At 33.9% G+C, this 23094-nt stretch overlaps 1 protein-coding gene across 1 annotated transcript; it reads left to right on the top strand.

Moving 5' to 3' along the window:
* Positions 1-4821: 4821 nt before the first annotated feature.
* LOC111715805 (optomotor-blind protein-like) lies at positions 4822-16035 on the top strand. The gene is given in 3 exon segments (XM_023491178.1): positions 4822-5365; positions 8930-9307; positions 13995-16035. Coding segments are annotated over 3 exon segments (1488 nt in total). The 5' UTR covers positions 4822-5042; the 3' UTR covers positions 14782-16035.
* Positions 16036-23094: the final 7059 nt, after the last annotated feature.

Raw genomic sequence — 23094 nt, 5'->3', positions numbered from 1 at the left:
GTCTACAAGATTGGGTTGTAAAATTATAGGGATTAGAAAGACTCAACTCCTTGTTTTATACTTTTTATTTAAACACGCATCTGTAGACAAAAAAAAACTAAAATGGAGGAAAGATGAAAATCTTTTCTTTCATTAAAGGTAAAATTGTGATAGAGAAAGTTACAACTATAGTTCTGCCGGCCTAATTTGTTGCATAAAACGTGCTGAATCATCCATATATTAGGTACACTAGACAGGCTGATACGAGTAAACAGTACTCTAGGCAATCCTTGTACTGGTTCGTACATGCAGCTTTTAAACTTATTTGTCTCAGCTTTCTGGGAAAAGACCGAACTGTTGAATCCACGTGAAAATTATAAGGATATGTTTATTACAGGCTTCCCAGTTTTATTTTATTTGTATATTTTTGCTCAATATTCAACAATCTACATATATACTTTGCTTGTCTTTGTTGGTTTATTTGTATCTAATAAACGTCAAAACGGCTGAACCGAACGGGTCCAAATTTTGTGTGGGAACTTGCATGACCCCAGGGAAGGTTTATGGATTCAGAATCATATTAGCGCGAAGCGCCCTGATAGCCTAGCACAAAAAATTATGTATGACAAAGATTTATTTGTGTTTTTTCACAATTTAGAAAAACTTATATTTTTTATCACTTTGCAAAATTGTTTTGAGTTGAAATATTTTCATGTAACTCGGCCATTTAAGAATTCTGATTAACACTGTGTATTTTATGTTTCTATAGCCTTGAGGCATTTAATAGCTTAATAACGGTTCAGATGAAACAGAGAATAAACCGTTTTTATCTAACACCAGCTCCGACTCCGAGCATAGTTAGAAAATTAGCACCTTAAATTCACCAATCAGAGAGTCACATATCTAACCAATGAGAGTGAAGAGTTTAAATGAAAGGTGTGCAATTTCACACCTGGATCCTGGACCAATCAGAGGGCGAGATATTTCACACCTGGAGCCTAGACCAATCAGAGGGCGAGATATTTCACACCAACCTGATTCTACCAATAGCAGAGCAGAGACAGGGAGAGAGGAGGTGTGAGATAAACAGTAGACGAAGTATACACAGTATACACTCCAATAGAAATCTTACATGTTTTCAAATCATAACTCCTGTTTTGAAAAGCTAGATCGAAGATGCAATTTAATAAATAAATTAAGTCTTTGCCCTTTCTATTATTTAAAAATATCTGCAAAGGTTTACGTAAATTTTTGCAGATATTTTAATTTTCGATTATTTGAGCGCAACCGAATTCAAAGTTTGAAATATCTAAGGTTTTCGATATTTTGTTGCAAAGATACGGGAATTGGAAAATCTGAGTTTATGGCAAAGACTCAATTCTTTTGATTTTTTTTATTAACTTGGGCGTTAATTTTACAAAAATCTGTTTATAGATTGTATAGAAAAATTGTTCAATTAAATTGTTTTGATGATAAATGACCATACATGGTTGTTTCTATGGAAAAATATCAATTCCGTAGTTTTAAAAAATCCAGATATATATAATTATATATATATCTACATTCGGTTACAAGATTATATAAAGATATAAAAGTTTATTTAAAAACTAATCTGAGAAATTTATATTTAAAAAATCTTTAATTTTTTTCCTTAAAATTATATTTTAATCTGATGGTTTGGTTTATAATGTTGAATATAGTTTCTGGTGTCTCTTTTTGTGTTTGCGATTTGAGGTCCAAGGTTATAATGCAAGGAAAGTTAATTGCGGTCGCGTATACTCTGCGTACATATTGAAACCAGTTCTCTCTGGGCGGAATTTGTAAACAAGAATATATGCATCAGTGTTCGTCTAGTATCCGAGGAGGATAAAAACATTTAATTTTGATAATTTTGAAAATTCACATAATAGTTTCCTATGACCATATTATTTTATTGATTTTTTATGTGAAAGATGGATCCCATGTCAGGCTGTGACATCCGTCTTGTGTTTACATTACCACCCAGAGACAGTATACTGCAGTACAAAACATGCGTACAGCTTTGAAATAACTTTCCTTGCGTCTGTCTATGTGTGGCTGTACTTGTTTGTGTGTATGGTGTCAGTGTGTCTGTCTGTGTCTGTGTGTGGGATTTCACGAGTTATTAAGTAGAAAGCTGCGAACAGTTAAACTGAGATATATTTTACAGTAAAACGGGGCAATCCTATATCATCGATCTATCTATCTATCTATCTATCTATCTATCTATCAATCTATCTATCTATCTATCTATCTATCTATCTATCTGTCAATCTATCCAAGTTTTGTATCTAAACGCATTTATCATAATGCATCAGACCTAAATGTATTCTGTGGTATATTTATCACTACTCCACTTGTTTTTATATTTCATAAAAATGCTTTGGGCAAGAAATAATCATTTCCATATGGAATCTAGACACATTGCTCTTTAATGTCATGTATTTTTCTAAACATACATATTTTTATACAGGGTACATTACTTTTAATCAGTTGCCACTTTTCAAGAGTAAACAGAAAATAATAAAGAAAAATTTACCAATTGTAAAAAATTGAGTAAAATAAGTATAATTTTCAAATAAAACATTAAAGAAATTAAATAATAAAAATAATTTGTAAATCAAGGTACGGAGCGATCCGAATTTTCAAATATTTACGCAGATATTTCTTAAACTATTGATTATAAAGATTTTACATCTGTAATATAAGATTTCGTGGAGACTGCACTTCCGTGTTATCATGCAAAAAGTTTAAAATCAATGCTGCATGAGTTGATATTATAGACATTCAATAATATTAAAATTCTACATAGTTCTTGCTATGCAAGCTAACCTAAGAAAAGTTATCCATGCACGCTGCTAACCTAAATTGAGCTATTTACACAAACTATATAAACAATATATATGCGGCATGTTAAAGTTCCAAAAAGTGTATTTTTATATTCTACACATAGGTCGTGAACGTTTTTAGTTTATTTAAAATAGCTCCCCATCCATCCTACCCAGTTGTATTTATCTCCCCCCCTCCCCTCACTCCCCCCTCCCTTTTCAAAGTATTGAGTCGGACGGGGGGGGGGAGGGGTAAGATATCTGAACAGCTTTGCTATGTAGATCAATGTAGCCGGATCTCGGTTAATTGATCCTGTAAAACAACTGGAGTGGATTACAGGATTATAGAGTGGTTTTCACGACTTCTTCGGGATATTCAGGTTTTAGTTCGGGATTCATTGGAATATTTAGTTTTTCAGAGAATAAAATGGAATATTCAGTTTTAAGGATTCTTCGGAATATTCAGGTTTCAGTTTGGTATTCAATGGAATATTTTCCCCCCCCAAGGAATATAATGGAATATATGGTTTGGAGGAATCTTCAGAATATTCAGATTTTACTTCGGGATTCATTAGTATATTTTTTTTTCAAGTAGTATATTGGAATATATGGTTTTTAGGAATCTTCAGGATATTCAAGTTTTAATTCGGGATTCATTAATATAGCATATTTAGTTTTTTCAATAGGTATAATATAGAATATGAAGTTTTAAGGATTCTTCGGGATGTATGTTCTGGTTTTAGTTTGGGATTTATTAGAATATTCAGTATTTCAGGATGGAGTATATAGGGTTTTAAGGATTCTTCAGAATTTTCAGGTTTTAACTCGGGATCCATTGGAACGAATATAATGAAATATGAAGTTCTAAGGATTCTTCTGGATATTCAGGTGTTAAGTTGAGATTCATTGGAATATTAAGTTTTTTTTCCCAGAAATATAAAAAAATTTAGGTTTTAGATTGGGATTCATTAGAATATTCAGTTTTTCAGGGACCATATATGTATTTAAGGTTTTATAGATTCTCCAGGTTTTACAGGTTTCAGTTTGAGGTTTATTGGAATATTTAGTTTTGCAATTAGGGATTTTTCATGTTTAGGAATTTACAGGATGTCTTCTTCAGGATTCCTTGAAACATTTAGATTTTTATCCGGGATTCAGTGAGATATTCAGGTTTTTGATTCGGGATTCATTGGGATATTCAGGTTTTAATTCGGGATTCATTGGGATATTCAGGTTTTAATTCGGGATTCATTGGGATATTCAGGTTTTAATTCGGGATTAATTGGAATACTTAGTTTTTTCAAGGAATATAATCAAATAAATGGTTCTCATTTGCATTTAATTCGGATATTTATTTTGGATTCATTGGGAAATGTAGTTTTTAGTTTAAGGTTAGTTTAAGTTCATTTGGATATACGGATTTCACTTTAAGATTCTTCAATTCGGGATATTTTAGCTTTTTTTCAGAACTTCAGATGATTAAGGTTTTTATTTTATATACATTAAATTTATTTAACAATTTAATATTCATCTAGATGTTTGGAGGTTTCTTCATCTATTGAACCAACATTTTTAAATTTTAAATTTAATTTTTAAAAAGTTTGGAAGCTTGCAACACAAAATTTTGCAATTGCTAACACATTTAGACACCTTCTTAGAAAAGGTTTAATTCGATATAATTTTCTTGGAGATGCATTAATTGCCAAATTCTTTTTACTTCGTGTTTTATAATATTCAAGATCTTAAATATGTTTTTTGCTTTTAATAAAATTAACACTTTATAAATTTTACTGCATATTCTATCTATCTTTCTATCTAATCTGCATCAAGTCTAATGGTGGAGCTGTATTGGGTTGAGTTGTGTCTCTCTCTAAAATGTGAAAATATTTGTATAGTAAGCTATTACGGGTGTATATTGTATGGTGGTGTGTATATAGACCCCCCTGGAGCAGGCTGCACTACAACCTAGCACTGTCTCGCCTCGCCTCTCGCCTTACGCGCTATTACTGGCGGCGTGGGGTGCCAGGTTTTCAGCTCTCTCCGCCGCCAACCAACCCGCCGCCGCCGCCAGCAAACATATAGTTGAGAACTTGTCATCCTGAGGTGCAGACCATTAATCAGATATCTCCTGTATATACACTACCCGTGTACAGTACACTGTACTGTAGCAGTACATATAGTTATCTAATGTGCAAGACCTAATGTTGATGTGTATCTATGATGTCCCCCTGTATGCCTAGTCCAAACATGGCATTTTCATCTCCCTTTATGCACCGAGATATGGGGCTTGCTGGACTACTTCCTCATAATATACCCTGCTCTCTACCCTTCCCTGGACTAGGACCTACCAATAGTTTCAGTACTCCCTACGGATATCCGGGACATTTCCCACGTCTTCCTTTTGGAGGATTTCCCGTTCGTCCGCCCCCACCAGAGGACGATAATGTTCAGGACGATCCTAAAGTTACTCTTGAACATAAAGAACTCTGGGAGCAGTTTCATAAATACGGGACGGAGATGGTTATCACTAAAACTGGGAGGTAAGGATGTTCCAATGGTTCTAATCCCCTCCCTCTGCACTCCCGTTCCCCCCCCCCCTCTACACTTCCGTTCTATCTCTAGATATTCAATCTTAAACTGGAGAAATCCTTAGAACTTCAATATAATCCGATTTATCCAATAAAAAGGACACTACTCCGTCGGAACGAGGTCAAAGCAAAAATCTTTGGAAACTTAAAATTGAAAACACAAACATCAATTTCTTGAAAATTAAATATCCAACTTTTCTTTTCCTTTTCTAGCATGTCTTATTCAAGCTTTATATTTCATTTTCTTTTTTACATTTTAGCTTTAATTTGATGGTTTTATTAAATTAGAATTTTTTGATTTAATCTTCTTTATAAGATATTTTCTTCATATCTTTCCGGTTCTATTTTAATCGAATTTTTCATTTTTCTCTTTGTTTGTCCTTCTTATTTTTTGTCAATTATTTACATACTTTCTTAGAAATAAGAATTACCGGGCCAAAACTCCTTTCTAATTCTTTGCAACCTAATGTCGTACACTATTCATCCTGTTTAGATCAGATTGTCAAATTTTAAAATATTGATGATTTACACCACCAAGTTGCAAAGATGATGTGAATAGAAAATTAGGATTTGCGACGAGTAATCAGACTTTTTTCACTTTCCCTCAGAAAACCGCCTCCCTCCCCCCGCATCCTAAAAATATTCTTGTAAAACATAATCAATTCTATTTAATGTTCCGTCTAAAACATGTTCTCAGATAAATGTAATCTCAGTTAATGTGACAAAATTCGCTTCAGTTTCCACTTTTTGAATATTATAAAATAATTTAATAAGTTTTCATGTTTCCCGTTATTTGTGTCGTGTTTTGCAACGATTAATCATGCCGGCGAGGAGGGATCACATGATATTTGATATATACGTTTAGAAAATATGCACAAGTACTAAATCTTGAAGATTTTTTGTTTTATGTGAATATTTTTGTCAAGACAATTAAACAATAAGGAATAAGATGAAAATAGCAAAGCCCTATTTTGTAATTTTTACTTGTTTTCAAAGTACAATTTTGCTTAAAGCTCTAAGTTTAATAATAATATGTGTTTAGGTTTTTTTGTAAAGATCTTTCAATATTCTACACCAAGAAATCAATTGAAAATTCGATAAATATTTAAAGAGTTAAACTTTAAAAGATACAATTTCCAGAAATAAAAACTTGCAACGTGTTATTACAAAATGGTTATTACTCTACAGGAGGTGTGATTTTTGTACAGGGTGTTTCAGAACAAAGGTTGAAACAAGTTTTTTTTGACACCCTGGTGTTTTCTGGGAGTAAACTAGTATAGTGACTAGTAACCCCCTATATNATCAACAATACCTAAGGGGGGGCGCCCAAAAATGTTGTTTGAGTCTATATTTACCGCCCTGGATCTTAAATTCCATGAATTCAAGATGACTATCTTAAGTTGACCGCAAGTTTTCACCAGTATTTTGTTTAAATGTTTCAGAGTTCTAATTCTTCATGTTGATTCACAGCAATACAAACAGTTAGGAATATTATGCAGCAATTATTAAAAACGGGCCAATATTCAGATTTCCTTCTAAATGTATCAGAATTCCGAAACCATATTCTGTAAAAGTTTTATGCAAACTAAAAATGCAAAAATGTCATCTTAGGAAAAGATAAAAGATGCAAATTAACCCAAACATGACCGTTTTTAGTTCACTTTTGGCTTTGCTTTGGGCTCTGATCAGAGTTTGTGGCAAAGACTCAAATTCTTTAGCAACGTGTAAGTAAGGCAACAGTTTATAAAACAACAATTTTTAAATCTTTTCAAATGTTTGCGAAACAAACAAAAGCCTAAAAAATTTCAGAAAACTAACCTAACCATTGGCAGTCTCTAGGTGTAAAACATATATATTTGTTTCATACAAATCAAAGAGAAAACTTTCGCTTCAAAGATTGGACAAATTTAAAGAATAAGTTTTTTATCATGTTTTGCTTTGTACCCTCCTGGTGCTATATTTTACTTGAAGTTTAACACAGTTTGAGATTCAGTTTGCTTGACTGGGTGGGAATAAGAAGGATGAGGGGGTGGGNCCCCCCCCTCTCTCTTAAATAGATGTTAAGCTCAGTGTGTTATACTATATTTGTAACACACTAGAGTGTAATATTGTCACTCACAAAAGAGGATGAAAGAGTGGGGGGGGAGGGGGTAATCCTTATCTGTGTGCCCCCCCACCCCTCCTCTCAATTATTTTGAGCACTATATTTGGACCAAAGATGAAACGAAAAGTTGGAGAGCGTTTAACATGGAATAGAGAGTACTAAATATATTGTAAATTGTTGGAAAGAAAACTAAGAAAAAATGAAAAAAGAAACAAAATTTTACACAGGTGTTTTTTATCTAAACATTTCAAACTTTTTTGAAAAATTTTGTTTTTATATTCGATAAACATTGTTTATTATATGTTTAACAACTCGGCGTTCATGTTGTCGAGACAGATGAACATTGCCGAGCGTCCGACAGACAGACAGACAGACGAAAACCCAAACAGACTGACAGACACCCAGACCGACCATTCCCATTCCCAACTCTACAAGTTATATCTTAATTTTTCTTATTTATTTAACAAGAATTGGTAATTATCAGTTTCTCTGAAAACTATTTTAAGCAATTTAGACTTAAACTTTACAATTGAGTTTTCATCCAAATATGGTTGAACTATTCATAATCCTCAGATTTTAGTCAGAAACCTAGGATTGTATGTCCAATACTGAGAGTCAACTACTAACTTGAGATTAAAATACAAAGTTTAGATGTTTTCTTAAAAGTTTTAGATTTTACTCTTCAATCTGAGAATTCTTAATATAACCTTGAGATTTCAATTCTACCCGGAGATTTCGATCCTTCCACGAGATTCAATCCAACCCTGAGATTTCAATCCAACCCTAAGATTTCAATCCAACCCTGAGATTTTAATCCCACCCTGAGATTTCGATCCTTCCACGAGATTCAATCCAACCCTGAGATTTCAATCCAACCCTGAGATTTCAATCCAACCCTGAGATTGCAATCCAACCCTGAGATTACGATTCTTTCTCGAGATTTCCATCAAACCTTGAGATTTCAATCCAACCCTGAGATTTCTATCCAACCCTTAGATTTTAATCCCACCCTGAGATTTCAATCCAACCCTGAGATTTCAATCCAACCCTTAGATTTTAATCTCACCCTGAGATTTCAATCCAACCCTGAGATTTCGATACAACCCTGAGATTTCAATCCAACCCTGAGATTTCAATCCAACCCTGAGATTTCAATCCAACCCTTAGATTTTAATCCCACCCTGAGATTTCAATCCAACCCTGAGATTTCGATCCAACCCTGAGATTTCGATCCAACCCTGAGATTTCAATCCAACCCTGAGATTTCAATCCAACCCTGAGATTTCAATCCAACCCTAAGATTTTAATCCCAAAGCTGAAATTTTACTCAACACAACCCTATGATTGAACACTCTTGTATGGAGTGTAACTTAAAAATCTGTCTCAGTCCCTTTATTTTTTTCATTTTTTAGGCAAATGTTTCCCCAGATGAAGTTTCGTCTCTCCGGTCTGAATCCTAAAGCAAAATACATTCTTCTCTTGGACGTTGTGGCCGCCGACGATTTTAGATACAAGTTCCACAACAGCCGATTGACAGGAAACTAATCGTCTTTATTCTTCTTCTAGACAATCTTGAACTCGATGCACAAGTACCAGCCGAGGTTCCACCTGGTGAGGGCCAGCGACATCCTGCAGCTCCCCTACTCTACCTTCAGAACCTATGTGTTTAAAGAATGCGATTTTATTGCTGTGACAGCTTATCAGAATGAGAAAGTCACCCAGCTAAAAATAGACCATAATCCCTTTGCCAAGGGCTTTAGAGATACAGGGGGAGCCAAAGGAATGAAAAAGTAAGTTATTTCTAATAGTAGAACTAGTGTTTTAGTGCGCTTCGCGCCCCCTTTCTTTTAAATATTTTTAGTTCCTAACTTTTGCTCTGAAAGTCGGTAAATTTTATTTCATTTTAAAATTTTGAAGAATTTTTCTTTTTGAATTGGCACATTTTCAATTTGAGGGATCAAGCGCATTATCCTGAAATTTAAATCTTGTAGATCAGCGCTATTTCACACAAACGTTTTGACCTCAGCTCATACAATTTCTTCAAGTTTAAAGTTTACCCTGATTCTCCTGTTTTAATGAACTTAATTCCTATTGTGGTTCCAGGGAAGCATGTAGAGGAGAAGTTGGTTTTAATTATATTTATATTCAGTAATTAGAATGTCTGGTAAAAGTTAAAGTTTTACTAGGGGAATATTCAAATCCCTCAAATTCCCCCCCCCGTACTTTTTCTTTTAGATAATTCCTTGTTTACCCTCTAGGTATTCTCTGTTCTAAAATTATCTTCACAAATTTAAACTAATTCTAAATGAAATTAAATGAAAATGTTGGTTGTCAAGTACGAGAGAAAAACATGTGAATCATATTTTCGTAAATGTCCTCGAAAGACTTTTTTGACATCAACAGTCATGAACCTTTTTCTGACCTAAGCAATTTATGACTTTTTTGTGAACCCTGCTTTATCTAACAAATGCCATTGGAAATGCTCCCCTCTCCGTTTTCTTTGCCCCCACCCCTCCACCATTGGAAGACGTAGAAACAATATTTAATCTTTATCATAATTTTAAAGATCAATTTTAATATTCATCGTACCTTATGAATCATCTATATTACCTTACCATCCCCCTCCCTTCTTAATACTCCTCCTATCTTTATCATTTTTCCCTTTTTCATTCATCCCGCCCCCTACAAGTTATATCTTAATTTTTCTTATTTATTAACAAGAATTGGTAATTATCAGTTTCTCTGAAAACTATTTTAAGCAATTTAGACTTAAACTTTACAATTGAGTTTTCATCCAAATATGGTTGAACTATTCATAATCCTCAGATTTTAGTCAGAAACCTAGGATTGTATTTATATACATAATATTGTAGAGGATAAACATTAGGATTAAGATTAAGTGGATTACAAATATATCGGTATGGCCTCGACTGCCCCCTACGGCCTCCCTTTAGAGGAATGTGTAACCTCGCTCAATGGCATTCATCCCTTTAGATAGATAGATAGATAGTATAGATATATAGATACATATGTAGATAGATAGATAGATGGATGGACATGTTAGATAGATAGATATATATTCATATAGAATGATAGCTAGATAGTTCTCGGCCAGATACTATGATATTGATCTGAGGGAATCAACCAGAGGGAGGGGGAATTGCGAAGGTAGGGGGAAGGTGGGGATAGTGATTGGGAATAGAAAGATGAGACGGAGTAGGGAGGGATACATTCATATTGAGGCGGGAACAGGAAAAAAGTGAAGTGAAAAAGGAACGATAGACAAGAAATGTCAACCTAAAGATCTCTGGGGAAGGGAAACAACTATAAAAGAATATAAAAAGAAAGAAAGGAATGAAGATTAAAGAAGATAAAAAGAGACGGGAAAGAGGAAAGGAAACTGGGGGAAAAGATACTGAAAAAGAAAGGAAAATATAGATAAAAGAGATGGGAGAAAAGAAAGGGGAGATTAACGAGATGGGAAAAAGGAGAGATAAACGAGATGGAAGAAAAAAGGGGAGATAAACGAGATGGGAGAAAAGAAAGGGGAGATAAACGAGACGAAAGAAAAGAAAGGGGAGATAAAAGAGATGGGAGAAAAGGAAGGGGAGATAAAAGAGATGGGATAAAAGAAAGGGGAAATAAAAGAGATGAGAGAAAAGAAAGGGGAGATAAAAGAGATGAGAGAAAAGAAAGAGGAGATAAACGAGATGGGAGAAAAGAAAGGAGAGATAAACGAGATGGGAGAAAAGGAAGGGGAGATAAACAAGATGGGAAAAAGGGGAGATAAAAGAGATGGGAGAAAGGGAAGGGGAGATAAAAGAGATGGGAGAAAAGAAAGGGGAGATAAACGAGATGGGAAAAAGGGGAGATAAAAGAGATGGGAGAAAGGGAAGGGGAGATAAAAGAGATGGGAGAAAAGAAAAGGGAGATAAACGAGATGGGAGAAAAGAAAGGGGAGATAAAAGAGATGGGAGAAAAGATGGGGGAGATAAAAGAGATGGGAGAAAAGAAAGGGGAGATAAAAGAGATGGGAGAAAAGAAAGGGGAAATGGATAAGAGAGAAAAGACAATATTTACCATTCCGCGATGAAAATAAAGGAAAGATATAGAAAGATGTGGTCAGAGGTTTTGATATATTTGGCATATAATGTTGGAGGGTGGGGTGCTGAATGGGAGATGGCAGAGTGTTGATGGGGGGAGGGGGTAAAATGAGAGCTAGGGGGAGCAATTACATGCACATCGGACAATTATTATAACAAACATAGGAGGATACCATGCTACCAAAGATATAGTTTTAGACAAAAATTTTATATTTGAAAAGTTTAGCTCATAATACCTTGATATTGGGGCCAGCTAAGCCGGGTTTAACATCAAAGTTTTAAAATATCAAGCAAGTCATTATGAAAGTTTACCCTTAAATGAATATTCATGTGACTTTCCACTAACAGATTGGCACAACACAATCCGATTTTCTTACTAGTGCTGGGAGAGGATATTTGCTTTCAAAAAAGCTTGAAAAAATGTAAAAATTTAAAAAGTCTCGTGATAATTGCGTTTACAGTCTCTTTTAAACGATTGTGTATAACAGCTGACAGGATTTCTAGCTCTCATCAACTTTTTATTCATACGTGAGTTTAAGTCTTATTGTCTCCGTCTGATTTAATGTTTTTAAGCCCACCATAAAGTGTATTTTTTCATGTTGTCAATTGCAAATATTGGATTCGAAATTTTTGTTACCATTTTCTCTTGATTTATATCTAGTCGTGGGCCTGGTCCACTTAACCAGTAATTTTGAAAAATAGTTTTCTTGTATTTTTAGCAAAGGAATTGAGTCTTTGCCACAAACTCTGAATTTATAATCCCTATATCTTTGGAACCCAATGTTGTACATCTTTGATATTTCAAACTTATATTATTTGATCTAACAGAATTCATAGTTTGAAATATCTAAGGTCTACGACATCGGAATCCAAAGATATAGGATTTAGAAAAGCAGATTTTGTGGCAAAGACTCAATTCCTTTGTTACATTACCACGTAGCCGTAATATTCATTTTACTAGGGATTTAAAACATTTAGGTATAGGTTTAGGTTAAGGTTTAGGTTTAGGTCTAGGTTTAGGTCTAGGTTTAGGTTTAGGTTCAGATTTAGGTTTAGGTTTAGGTTTAGGTTTAGGTTTTGGTTTAGGTTTAGGTTTAGGTTTAGGTTTAGGTTTAGGTTTAGGTTTAGGTTTAGATTTAGGTTTAGGTTTAGGTTTAGGTTTAGGGTTAGGTTTAGGTTTAGATTTAGGTTTAGGTTTAGGTTTAAGTTTAGGTTTAGGTTTAAGTTAGGTTTAGGTTTAGGTTCAGGTTTAGGTTTAGGTTTAGTTTAAGGTTTAGGGTTACTTTAAGGTTTAGGTTTAGTTTAAGGTATAGGTTTAGGTTTAGATTTAGATTTAGGTTTAGGTTTAGGTTTAGGTTTAGGTTTAGGTTTAGGTTTAGGTTTAGGTTAAGATTTAGGTTTAGGTTTAGGTTTAAGTTTAGGTTTAGGTTTAAGTTAGGTTAAGGTTTAGGTTTAAACCTAGGTTTGAATGTAGATTTAGGGTATGTTAAAATTTACGTTACTTCCGGTTTAAATTAGGAAAAAGAAAATATAAAATTTTAGGTTTAATGTTTAAGGTCTTCCAACAGGTTTAGGATAATAAATAGGTTGTATTAAAGGTTTAGGTTTAGGTTATTAGCCCGGATAGAAGGAGAATAGACCACCCTGCCTGCTCGCCCTCTGCTCGAACCAATGTATAATTTTCACCAAGTTTTTCAGCTAATTGGACCCCAGCTACCCCCCATAATGACTTCATGGCTTGGAACAAAGCAATAGGCTCAGAAAATTGTTAGATAATTTCCTCCTTGCTAAATAGATCATTTATCTTGTGCTTGTATAGAGCTTTTCAGTTCTAACCTCTTGGGACTTCAGATGTGCTTTCAAGGGATCTTTTAGTAGCATGACTGATTCTCAATAGTACCCTGTAATCCTTGAAAATTAATAATTTTCAATTATGGTTTCTATTTAAAAATAATCCGGGTTTTGTGCAGTAGAGATAATGAAAGAAAATAACCGATTTTACACTTTTCAAGAAGAAAAACGTGACAATAATCCAAAATGCAACTCTTTTAAATTGAGGATTATATTTAATCACATTGACAGTCCCTTCTAAGTTGTTGATAACGTAAAGTCTGATTTGCATTTTATTTAACATTCTTGAAGTCAAAAGATCTTTAAAAATTAGAACTAAATGAAATAAGTTAATTACATGAGACATTTGATCTAAGCAAATCTGAACCTGTCACAATCAAACTAACACTGGCAAAAATGCAGATGGAGATTTAAAGACAAACAAAACATAACAGTTAATAAAAAGAGTAGATAAAAAGATAAACAAATAGATAGATTTAGATTCGTATTTAGACACTTTGTTAGCAAACCCTTAAACGTATTATTTTTCAGATGGTTCTCCGGCTCCTAGTCCTACTCCAACCCCCGACACAGGATCTCTAGACCCGGAGAAGGAATCTCCGACAAAACTTACTGAGCAGAAACCATTCCGAGGTTTTGACATAACGTCCTTGATTAGAAAAGACGACGATTACAAGCCAAATCGTCCCGAGGGCCGAACCCCACCTTGTGAGCCTTGCATAAGTCCGAATGGTCGAGTTAGAACTCCGTCTTCTCCCTCCCCCTCCTCCCCTCCCTCTAATCCTTATTCTAATCTATTTAACTCTGGTCTATATCAACAATACCTAACCCAACTCCTCACAAACTCAGGAGTATCCCCAGCCATCAATCCTATGCTTCTCCAAGCACAGTTAGCCATGGCAGCGCAGTCCAACCACGCCCACCTCTTGGCAAATTACAATGGATCCGCCTCCTCACTTATATCTGAGAGATTGAAACAGAACAGGTTTAGTCCTTATCCTCCCTCGGTTTCAAGTCTCAGTCCAACCTCACATTCTTTACTCTCAACCTCTCAACCTAGCTTAACCTCCGCCTTTAAGTCCTTATCCCGTCAATTCCCCGCCAGTCCACCGGTCTCTCCGCCGCACAGTGTCACACCTCCGATGGATACGTCTCCCCCCTCCCAGAGCAGTCCTATAACCGTCAAGTCGGAGATAGATACCTCCGAACCCGTTCCCAGTGAGATCAAGAACATTGAGAATATGATCAACGGATTAAACGGAAACTGTGAAGGACGATTCGGACTCTCTCATGATTCTAGGATATCATAGGACAAGTAAACTCCTGGATATCATAGGACACGTAAACTCCTGGATATCATAGGACACGTAAACTCCTGGATATCATAGGACAAGTAAACTCCTGGATATCATAGGACACGTAAACTCTTGGATATCATAGGACAAGTAAACTCCTGGATATCCTAGGACACATAAACTCCTGGATATCACAAGACAAGAAAACTCCTGGATATCCTAGGATACGTAAAATCCTGGATATCATAGGACAAGTAAACTCATAGATATCCTAGGACAAGTAAACTCGTGGATATCCTAAGGCAAGTAAACTCCTGGATATCCTAGGATAAGTAAACTCCTGGATATCCTAGGATAAGAAAACTCCTGGATATCGTAGGACAAGTAAACTCCTGTTTATCCTAGGACAAGCAAAGTCCTGGATATCCTAGGACAAGTAAACCTCTGGAAGTTCTAGCAGTATTCTAGGACGCGTATCTTATGATATCTGACATTTTAGGAGGTATCCTAGGATATAGGAGCATTCTAGGATCTTAGGATATTAAAGTCTTTTATGACATACCCCAGGATTTCTAGGACATTTCATAAAAAATCGGAGTATCTTAGGACGTATCCAAGTATCCTTGAACACAGGAGTACATTTTAGGATTTATAAATGCAGGTTGTGATGGGTGCTCCAATGGTTTTTTAGCAATTTTCTAAGTTTTCCTAATTTTCTCATTCNCCCCCCCTCCTATCCTCGTCAATAATTGAACAGATTTAAATATAGTCGATCTCAATTTTAAAAAATGTACCGCATACTAGAGAGCCAAGGGCAGAATATTCAAATTTCCAGGAAAACTTGAAATATTTCTAAATCTGCTCTCTCTTCTCAATCAATCTTTATACCTTAGTTCTGCATTTTAAGATTAGTGCTTCTAATTGCAGGGGTCATATGTCAAAATATGTCAAAATTTTGAGGACCCATCCATCTTTTAATATCTACTAAAATTACAAATATTTTCTCAAACTGTGATATAAATAGACCCATTGCATGGACCGATGATAAGATTTAGAAGAAATGGGCCGAAGGCAGTGAAGGGGAAGGAGAGAGGGGGGGGGGGCTAAATCTTATCGGACCTTTTATCCAGTTCTCTCCCTTCAACGGAGCAATATGTTTGCAGTGTGCAATGTTTGATAATTGTTTTGTATCTCGAGAAATACATACAGTTAGAAGAAAATGTATTATTATTATGTTATATTTGTGTTTAATAAATATTAGAATATTCATTTCAATTTTTAATTTGATATCATTTTTGATGTTTTTTTAAAATAAAATTTATATTGTTTTAATAACCAAAGTCCAGAAATCCGAAACACCCTGTATATTAAGGACATTAGTACAGTAAGTACCCTGGGACACCCTGTATTAAGGACATTAGTACAGTAAGTACCCTGGGACACCCTGTATATTAAGGACATTAGTACAGTAAGTATCCTGGGACACCCTGTATATTAAGGACATTAGTACAGTAAGTATCCTGGGACACCCTGTATATTAAGGACATTCAAAGTGATCTGAGGACATCCAGTATATTAAGGACATTCAAAGTGATCTGAGGACATCCTGTAAAACTAAGGAAAATATAGTGACCACCCTGTATATATAAAGGTTTCCCATGAATATTGAAGTTAAAGCTCTCTCTCTATATTCATCCATATTATTGTATCAAGGAAACAGCAACAAACAACTCTTTCATCCAGATTATACATTAGTGATGTATATAATATACAGGGTTACTCACAACTGAAAGGAATATATACATTTTATACCTGGGAAAAATAAGCTAAAAAATTATTCTAATTTATTCTTTTTTATTTGTTAATCCATGTAATCGGAATATTTTTAGTTATATTTTCAATTCTATTTTGTGACAAAAATCTTTAAAAAATAGCCCATCAAAAAAATATAGAATATCAAATACAAAAAATATACATTAAGGGGGGGGGGGGCAATATGTTCAAAAATTAAGATTCACTGGAGTTTTAATCTGTACCTGTAGCTTTACACTCCATAGTCTAACTCTACACTCCACCAGAACTTTTCAATCTACAGTTTAGTTTACACTCTACACTCCTGTGGGATATCGTCGATTTCAGATTGATTGCGTATTTGTTGAATATGATCTGTTTAATACTACAACTTTTATACAAAATTTCATATATATGAATATTCGTATAGATTTGACACAGTTTTATATCAATTTCTCGAGACATGAACATCAGATAAATGTTTAATATGTATCGTTTAACGCCTGAGATTCTAAGGTTTCATCCAATACCCCCTTTAATTTTTCCTTTACAGTCCCTTTAAGTTTAAATTAAGGTTAACACTATCAGGATAAACTGATATGGGGATTAGAAAATTTAAGTTTGTGGCAAGAGCTCAATTCTTTTTTCTTAACTGACTTTTCCGACCAGTTTACTATCATTGGAAGTAATAGTTGTTAGCTTGTAATATATATTAGTATTATTAAATCTGATCCATTACCCCCGTGTCAGTAATGGTCAAGGGGGGGATTAGACCAACAATAATAAATCTGATTTTGGTCTGCAGCACAAGTGGGCGGCCATTGTTATATCACAAGATATATTTGTCGCACTATTGCCATCTATCGGTAGATTAGTGACTCATACCACCGTGGAGGATTCAGCTATTGTTGCCCTTTACAAGCTCGGGCGTAAAATATTTAATAATAGGGGACAAGGATTCAACCATCTGATGGAAGAGAGAGGAGAGGGGGGATTATGAGTGTAAGTATATGGTGTAGAGTGTAAGATGAGTGTAAGAATATGGTGTAGAGTGTAAGATGAGTGTAAGTACATGGTGTAGAGTGTAAAATGAGTGTAAGTATATGGTGTAGAGCGTTAAATGAGTGTAAGTATATGTGTAGTGTAGAGTGTAAGATGAGTGTGACTATATGTGTAGTGTAGAGTGTAAGATAAGTTTGAGTATATAGTGTAGAGTGTAAAGTGAGTGTGAGTATATGTGTAGTGTAGAGTGTAAGATGAGTGTGAGTATATGTGTAGAGTGTAAGATGAGTTTGAGTATATTTGTCGAGTGTAAGATGAGTGTGAGTATATGTGTAGTGTAGAGTGTAAGATGAGTGTGAGTATATAGTGTAGAGTGTAAATTGAGTGTAAGTATATGTGTAGTGTAGAGTGTAAGATGAGTGTGAGTATATGTGTAGTGTAGAGTGTAAGATGAGTTTGAGTATATAGTGTAGAATGTAAGATGAGTGTGAGTATATAGTGTAGAGTGTAAGATGAGTGTAAGTATATGTGTAGTGTAGAGTGTAAGATGAGTGTGAGTATACGGTGTAGAGTGTAAAATGAGTGTGAGTATGTAGTGTAGAGTGTAAGATGAGTGTAAGTATATGTGTAGTGTAGAGTGTAAAATGAGTGTGAGTATATGTGTTGTGTAGAATGTAAGATGAGTTTGAGTTTATGGTGTAGAGTGGAAGATGAATGTGAGTATATAGTGTGGAGTGTAAGATGAGTGTGAGTATATGTGTAGTGTAGACTGTAAGATGAGTGTGAGTATATAGTGTAGAGTGTAAAATGAGTGCAAGTCTATGTGTGTGCTGTAAATTTTCTGGTTGTCTAGTTCTGTCTATCTCAATTTCAATAGTTTCGTATTTCACCCAGACAAATACATTGTCATATTACAAATAACGATCCACCCAAAATTTTGTTGAAAATATTCAAAAATAATTATAATTGATTAGCGAGGGCTGGCAGGAGACAAAGAGGATGACAGGTTTTGTAAATAATACTTTTTCTATAAACACGAAAATAATGTCTATTGTATACGAAATATTTTTTTTAATCTAATTTTTAGATTTTTTTATGCGGGGGGGGGGTGAAAAATCCTAATTGAAATGGAAAAAAGGATTGTTGTTGTTATTCAAAGTAATCTTTTTATTGTACACATCAATAAAGTAGAATATATTGAAAATATAAGTCACTATTAAAACAATAAATTGGACCATAAGAAAAATTATTTACTGTACATACTTTCAATTATAAAATGCGATATCCAGAGAAAAGAGTATTAGTTTGTAAACTTTTATATTGTTTAATGTAATTTTGCTTTAGACAAATATAAATGATAAATATATTTACTGTACAAACATGTATTCTGGAATACACTATGAACTCGGTTTTTTCAGTGGCAAAAAAACTATATTAGTGGTTTGTTTACATTCAATTTAATTAGGCTTATGTCGAAACAATAATTTACAGTTTCGACATAAGAGAAGTAGAGGGTTTTTTAATAAATACTTAAAATAATGAATTGATTTACCTCGCTCTATGTTATCTTTAAACTTTATAACTTTGGACTGCGACTAAGGAATAAGGATTGAATACTGGGTTCAATTTCATGTTTCGGTTCAAGTCCAGTTTCGGTTGCGTTTGTTTACAAACAACCAATATACACAACTGTACAGCCACCGAAAGTGAGTTTATTGTATATTACGGAATTTGGTATATACTGATTACAAAATTCTCTTATGGCCTCACCTACATTGAATTTATGATGCTGAAAATCTTATATCTTTCATGGGTACCTTTATGAATAGGTCATGCCACTCTTTTAAATGGAGACTCACGTGAGAACAGTTCTTTTAAAAACTTTTCTTTTTATTTCAGACTTCAATTGTAAATTGGAACCCTTTTATTCAGCATATTATTAATATTTTATTTCTTATAACTAGACATAAGGCTTGCACAACAGAATTTAATTCTCAATTGTCAATAACTTTTTAAGAAGATTAAACACGTGTATGGTTTTAGTCTAATGTAAAAAGAATTGAGTTTTTACCACAAACTCTTATTTTATTACCCCTCTTTCTTTGCAACCCAATTTTGTAGACCTTAGATATTTAAAACTATGAATTCTGTTGGATCAAATGTTTTAAGTTTGAAATATCAAAAGTCTATACACCATCAGGTTGCAATGATATCATCATATATGGATTAGAAAAATTAACTGAAAAAATCCGAATTGGTTAAATTTTATGAATGCACAACTTCAAAGTGGGAAATATATTTTGATGTTTTTTACATCATCATCAGTCCTAGGACAGATTTGACCTTAAGAAGAAGCTAGTTGTGAAAATTTAATTTTGTGGAAAAAATTTAAAGGGACCGTTCACTTATTTGGGTAATTTCAGGGTAAACTAAACAGCCTATTCGCTATTGATTGGTAATAGTCTTACTTTTCAAAGACAACTGTGGCCGATTTTTCGTTCAGAATTCGAGCGCAAAGGGACGGTCCCTCTCTATAAACACTAATTGATGTTTTTTCAGTATGTTGTGAATCAAAATAAATTTCGAATATAAAATTAAACTGTAGTATCTAATCGTTAATTTTAAATGTCATTATTTTTAAATTTTTTTTGTTTTTGTTTTTTAACTTTCTATTTCTAAAAAAAACACTATTTTATTGCATTCAAAATTGTGTATTGCCTGTGTAAAAATCTGAATTGAACGCGGCATGAGAAATGAAAAGTTGTCTACATACGGGAACTAAATCTACAAAATCTACGAACCAAAATCGAGTAATGATTATTTGATTGTATACACATTTTACATGTTTTAATACGAAAAACGTAAATTTCAACTCAAATATCAAAAGTTTTCACATTTTAGTACATAATAACGAACACATAATGACATTAAAATATAATAAATTTAAATGTTATTGGGCTGCTGTTACTAAAAAAAAACATCAAATATTGTCTAGAGAGAGGGACCGTCCCTTTGCGCTCGTATTCTGAACGAAAAATCGGCTTATCCTCCGGCCACAGTTGTCTTTGAAAAGTAAGACTATTACCAATCAATAGCGAATAGGCTGTTTAGTTTACCCTGAAATTACCCAAATAAGTGAACGGTCCCTTTAAATCCTTCATACTTCAAGATTTTACGAGATTTCTGAAAAATATTCAAACAACTTATTGAAACCTAATTTTTCTGAAAGCACTTGGTATTTAATCAAATCGTTGACCACACGCTTAATTAATTCCTCTATAATTAAATACCAATCAAAATAACTGTCATCAAGTTATAAATAAAGAGAATTAGTTGATAAACAAAATCAGACAGAAAAAATGTTTTAACATCATGAAAACATAAATTTTACTTTTAACGTCTAATCTCATAGCTGAAGGTAAAATATAAAAGCGGTTTAGTCATCAAATTCTCTTTAACCCTATCCTTGCTGGGGTACTTGAAAACCAGGTTGTGCTGTGGGGTAAAGGTCAATTTGACCCACCCCCCCCTCAAAATCACATGTTTGATGTTTATAATATAACAATAATATAATTGGAAAGCTCTTATGCTCTACTTTTTTTTAGAATCTGCAAAAATAATTTGCAATTTAGATTTTTTGCAAAATCCAGTTTTATAGTAAAATTGTTTAAAAAAATTAAAAATGCACATTTTTGACAAGCCCTTGACCATATCATTTCATGTAAGCAAAATTTAGCAACATTTTAAACAATCTGATGTGTGATAAGAAAAAACTAAATTTCTTTTAATTTGCAAATATTTCTTTGCAAAACTTTAGCAATCCGTTTCCTTATGGCATAGGCTTTCCAAACAGCTAACAATTCTAAAAAATCTGACAACTGTGGGTCAAAACAAAGATTTGGTTTGTTACAGGAAAAAGAAGTCATTCAGTCAGTGTGCCTGAGGACTCAGGCAGTTAGTTTAAAAGCCCAGGTTTAGAGCTAAAGGGAGGGCAATAGGTATTTAGGAAAAAATATGCTTTAATTTAAATAACAAATGAAGACAAGAAAATCGACAACCCTAGCTTTGCTAGATTCTTGTAAAAATATTAAATACAGAGAATATTATAAATTGATAGACTTAGGTTGCAACCCTGAATTCTTTCTTGTAAACATAGCTTCTCATTGTAATAGTGATATTACGAATGAAATGCCTCCTAGCACAATATTACACTGCAAGTCGGAAAAGTTTTCTCAGTCTAAGGTGTTTGAGCAAAATCATATTAAACATGTCATTATTTCACATGAATTTCACTAGAAGAAGGGATCATTCATTTTATTGGCGTACCGTCCCGGTTTGACTTACGTAGTCTGTACTGTACAGCTTGCTTCAGCTGGTAAAAGAACTGAAGTTTTCTGTGATTTTATAAAAATCATCAAAATTTATGTTGATATTTTATGAAATGATGTTATTTGCTGTTAAGATCAAATTTGTTTTCAAATTTAAGTTTCCAAGAAATAAATGCCAAAGTCTAAAGTCGAAATAAGGCTCTTGAGAAAATATTTGAAGTGTGTGCAGCTTAGAAGCTGAGTTCTCATTGGTAGCCAAGGTATTACTGGGCAACGTAAACAAAAATTGACTTTAATCTTGTACACAGAGAATATTACTCTTATATTTTAGACTTCTTAATCCATCTGTATAAAAGCCAGTATAACTTCAGAAAGCACTTTGTTGTTAACTAGCTCTGGTAACAATCTGAAACAGACAAAAGCCTGGATTTTTTTTTCTGAGAAAATAAAAATTGCATTTGTTAAATATCAAGATTAAAAAAAGAAAAGATCCCTTTGTTGTGGCCAACATTACCTTAAAAAGAGAATCCTACTAAGTATTTACCATTACCATGCAACATAAAACATTGATGAAATGTTTGTGTGTTACTGTATATATCTGCTTGATGGTTTTTGTTCCTGCCCTGCCAAGCTACTACACCTTCTGCATCAATACTATTGGATTTATAATAACAACCCTTGCTTGTGTATTCCTGATACAGTTTCTGAATACAAGACCAACCCAAAATAAGAATATTCTCAACAGGATTCTAGCCCTCAGTGTTATAATTCACCTTCTTGGAGTTACCCAAAACTTTATCATGTCCTTAATTGCCTGCTTCTTTACATCCAGTATGAGCAAGCTTGCTGATATGTATCCACTTATAACTCTATTATTTCTGTCTTTAAGAAATATTGTCATTGCAGCTTTGTGTTCTATGTGCTGCCTATCAGCTGGAAGACTGCTGCTGTTCACTAAACCGGTTATATTCATCAGCTTAAACTCCTACACTGGAGTTCTCCTGACTGGGGTTTTGAGCATTCTTGGGATCTCTGCAGACCACTTGTGTAGATGGTTGACGTGTAGCAGAGATCAACTAAATAAAAACATAGTGTTTAAAACTTTCAAAGCTGGTATTGGAATCCAAACAGAAACAAGCTCAATCCGCACAGTAACAACTAGTCTGCAGAACAACAACATTACTCAATCTAAGGATAACATAGATGT

This window comes from Eurytemora carolleeae, unplaced genomic scaffold (assembly GCF_000591075.1).
Source record: "Eurytemora carolleeae unplaced genomic scaffold, Eaff_2.0 scaffold420, whole genome shotgun sequence".
In the NCBI taxonomy this organism is placed as follows: Eukaryota; Metazoa; Arthropoda; class Copepoda; order Calanoida; family Temoridae; genus Eurytemora; species Eurytemora carolleeae.
Note: the sequence above shows the minus strand (reverse complement) of the source record. Positions and strands in the feature narration are given on the sequence as shown.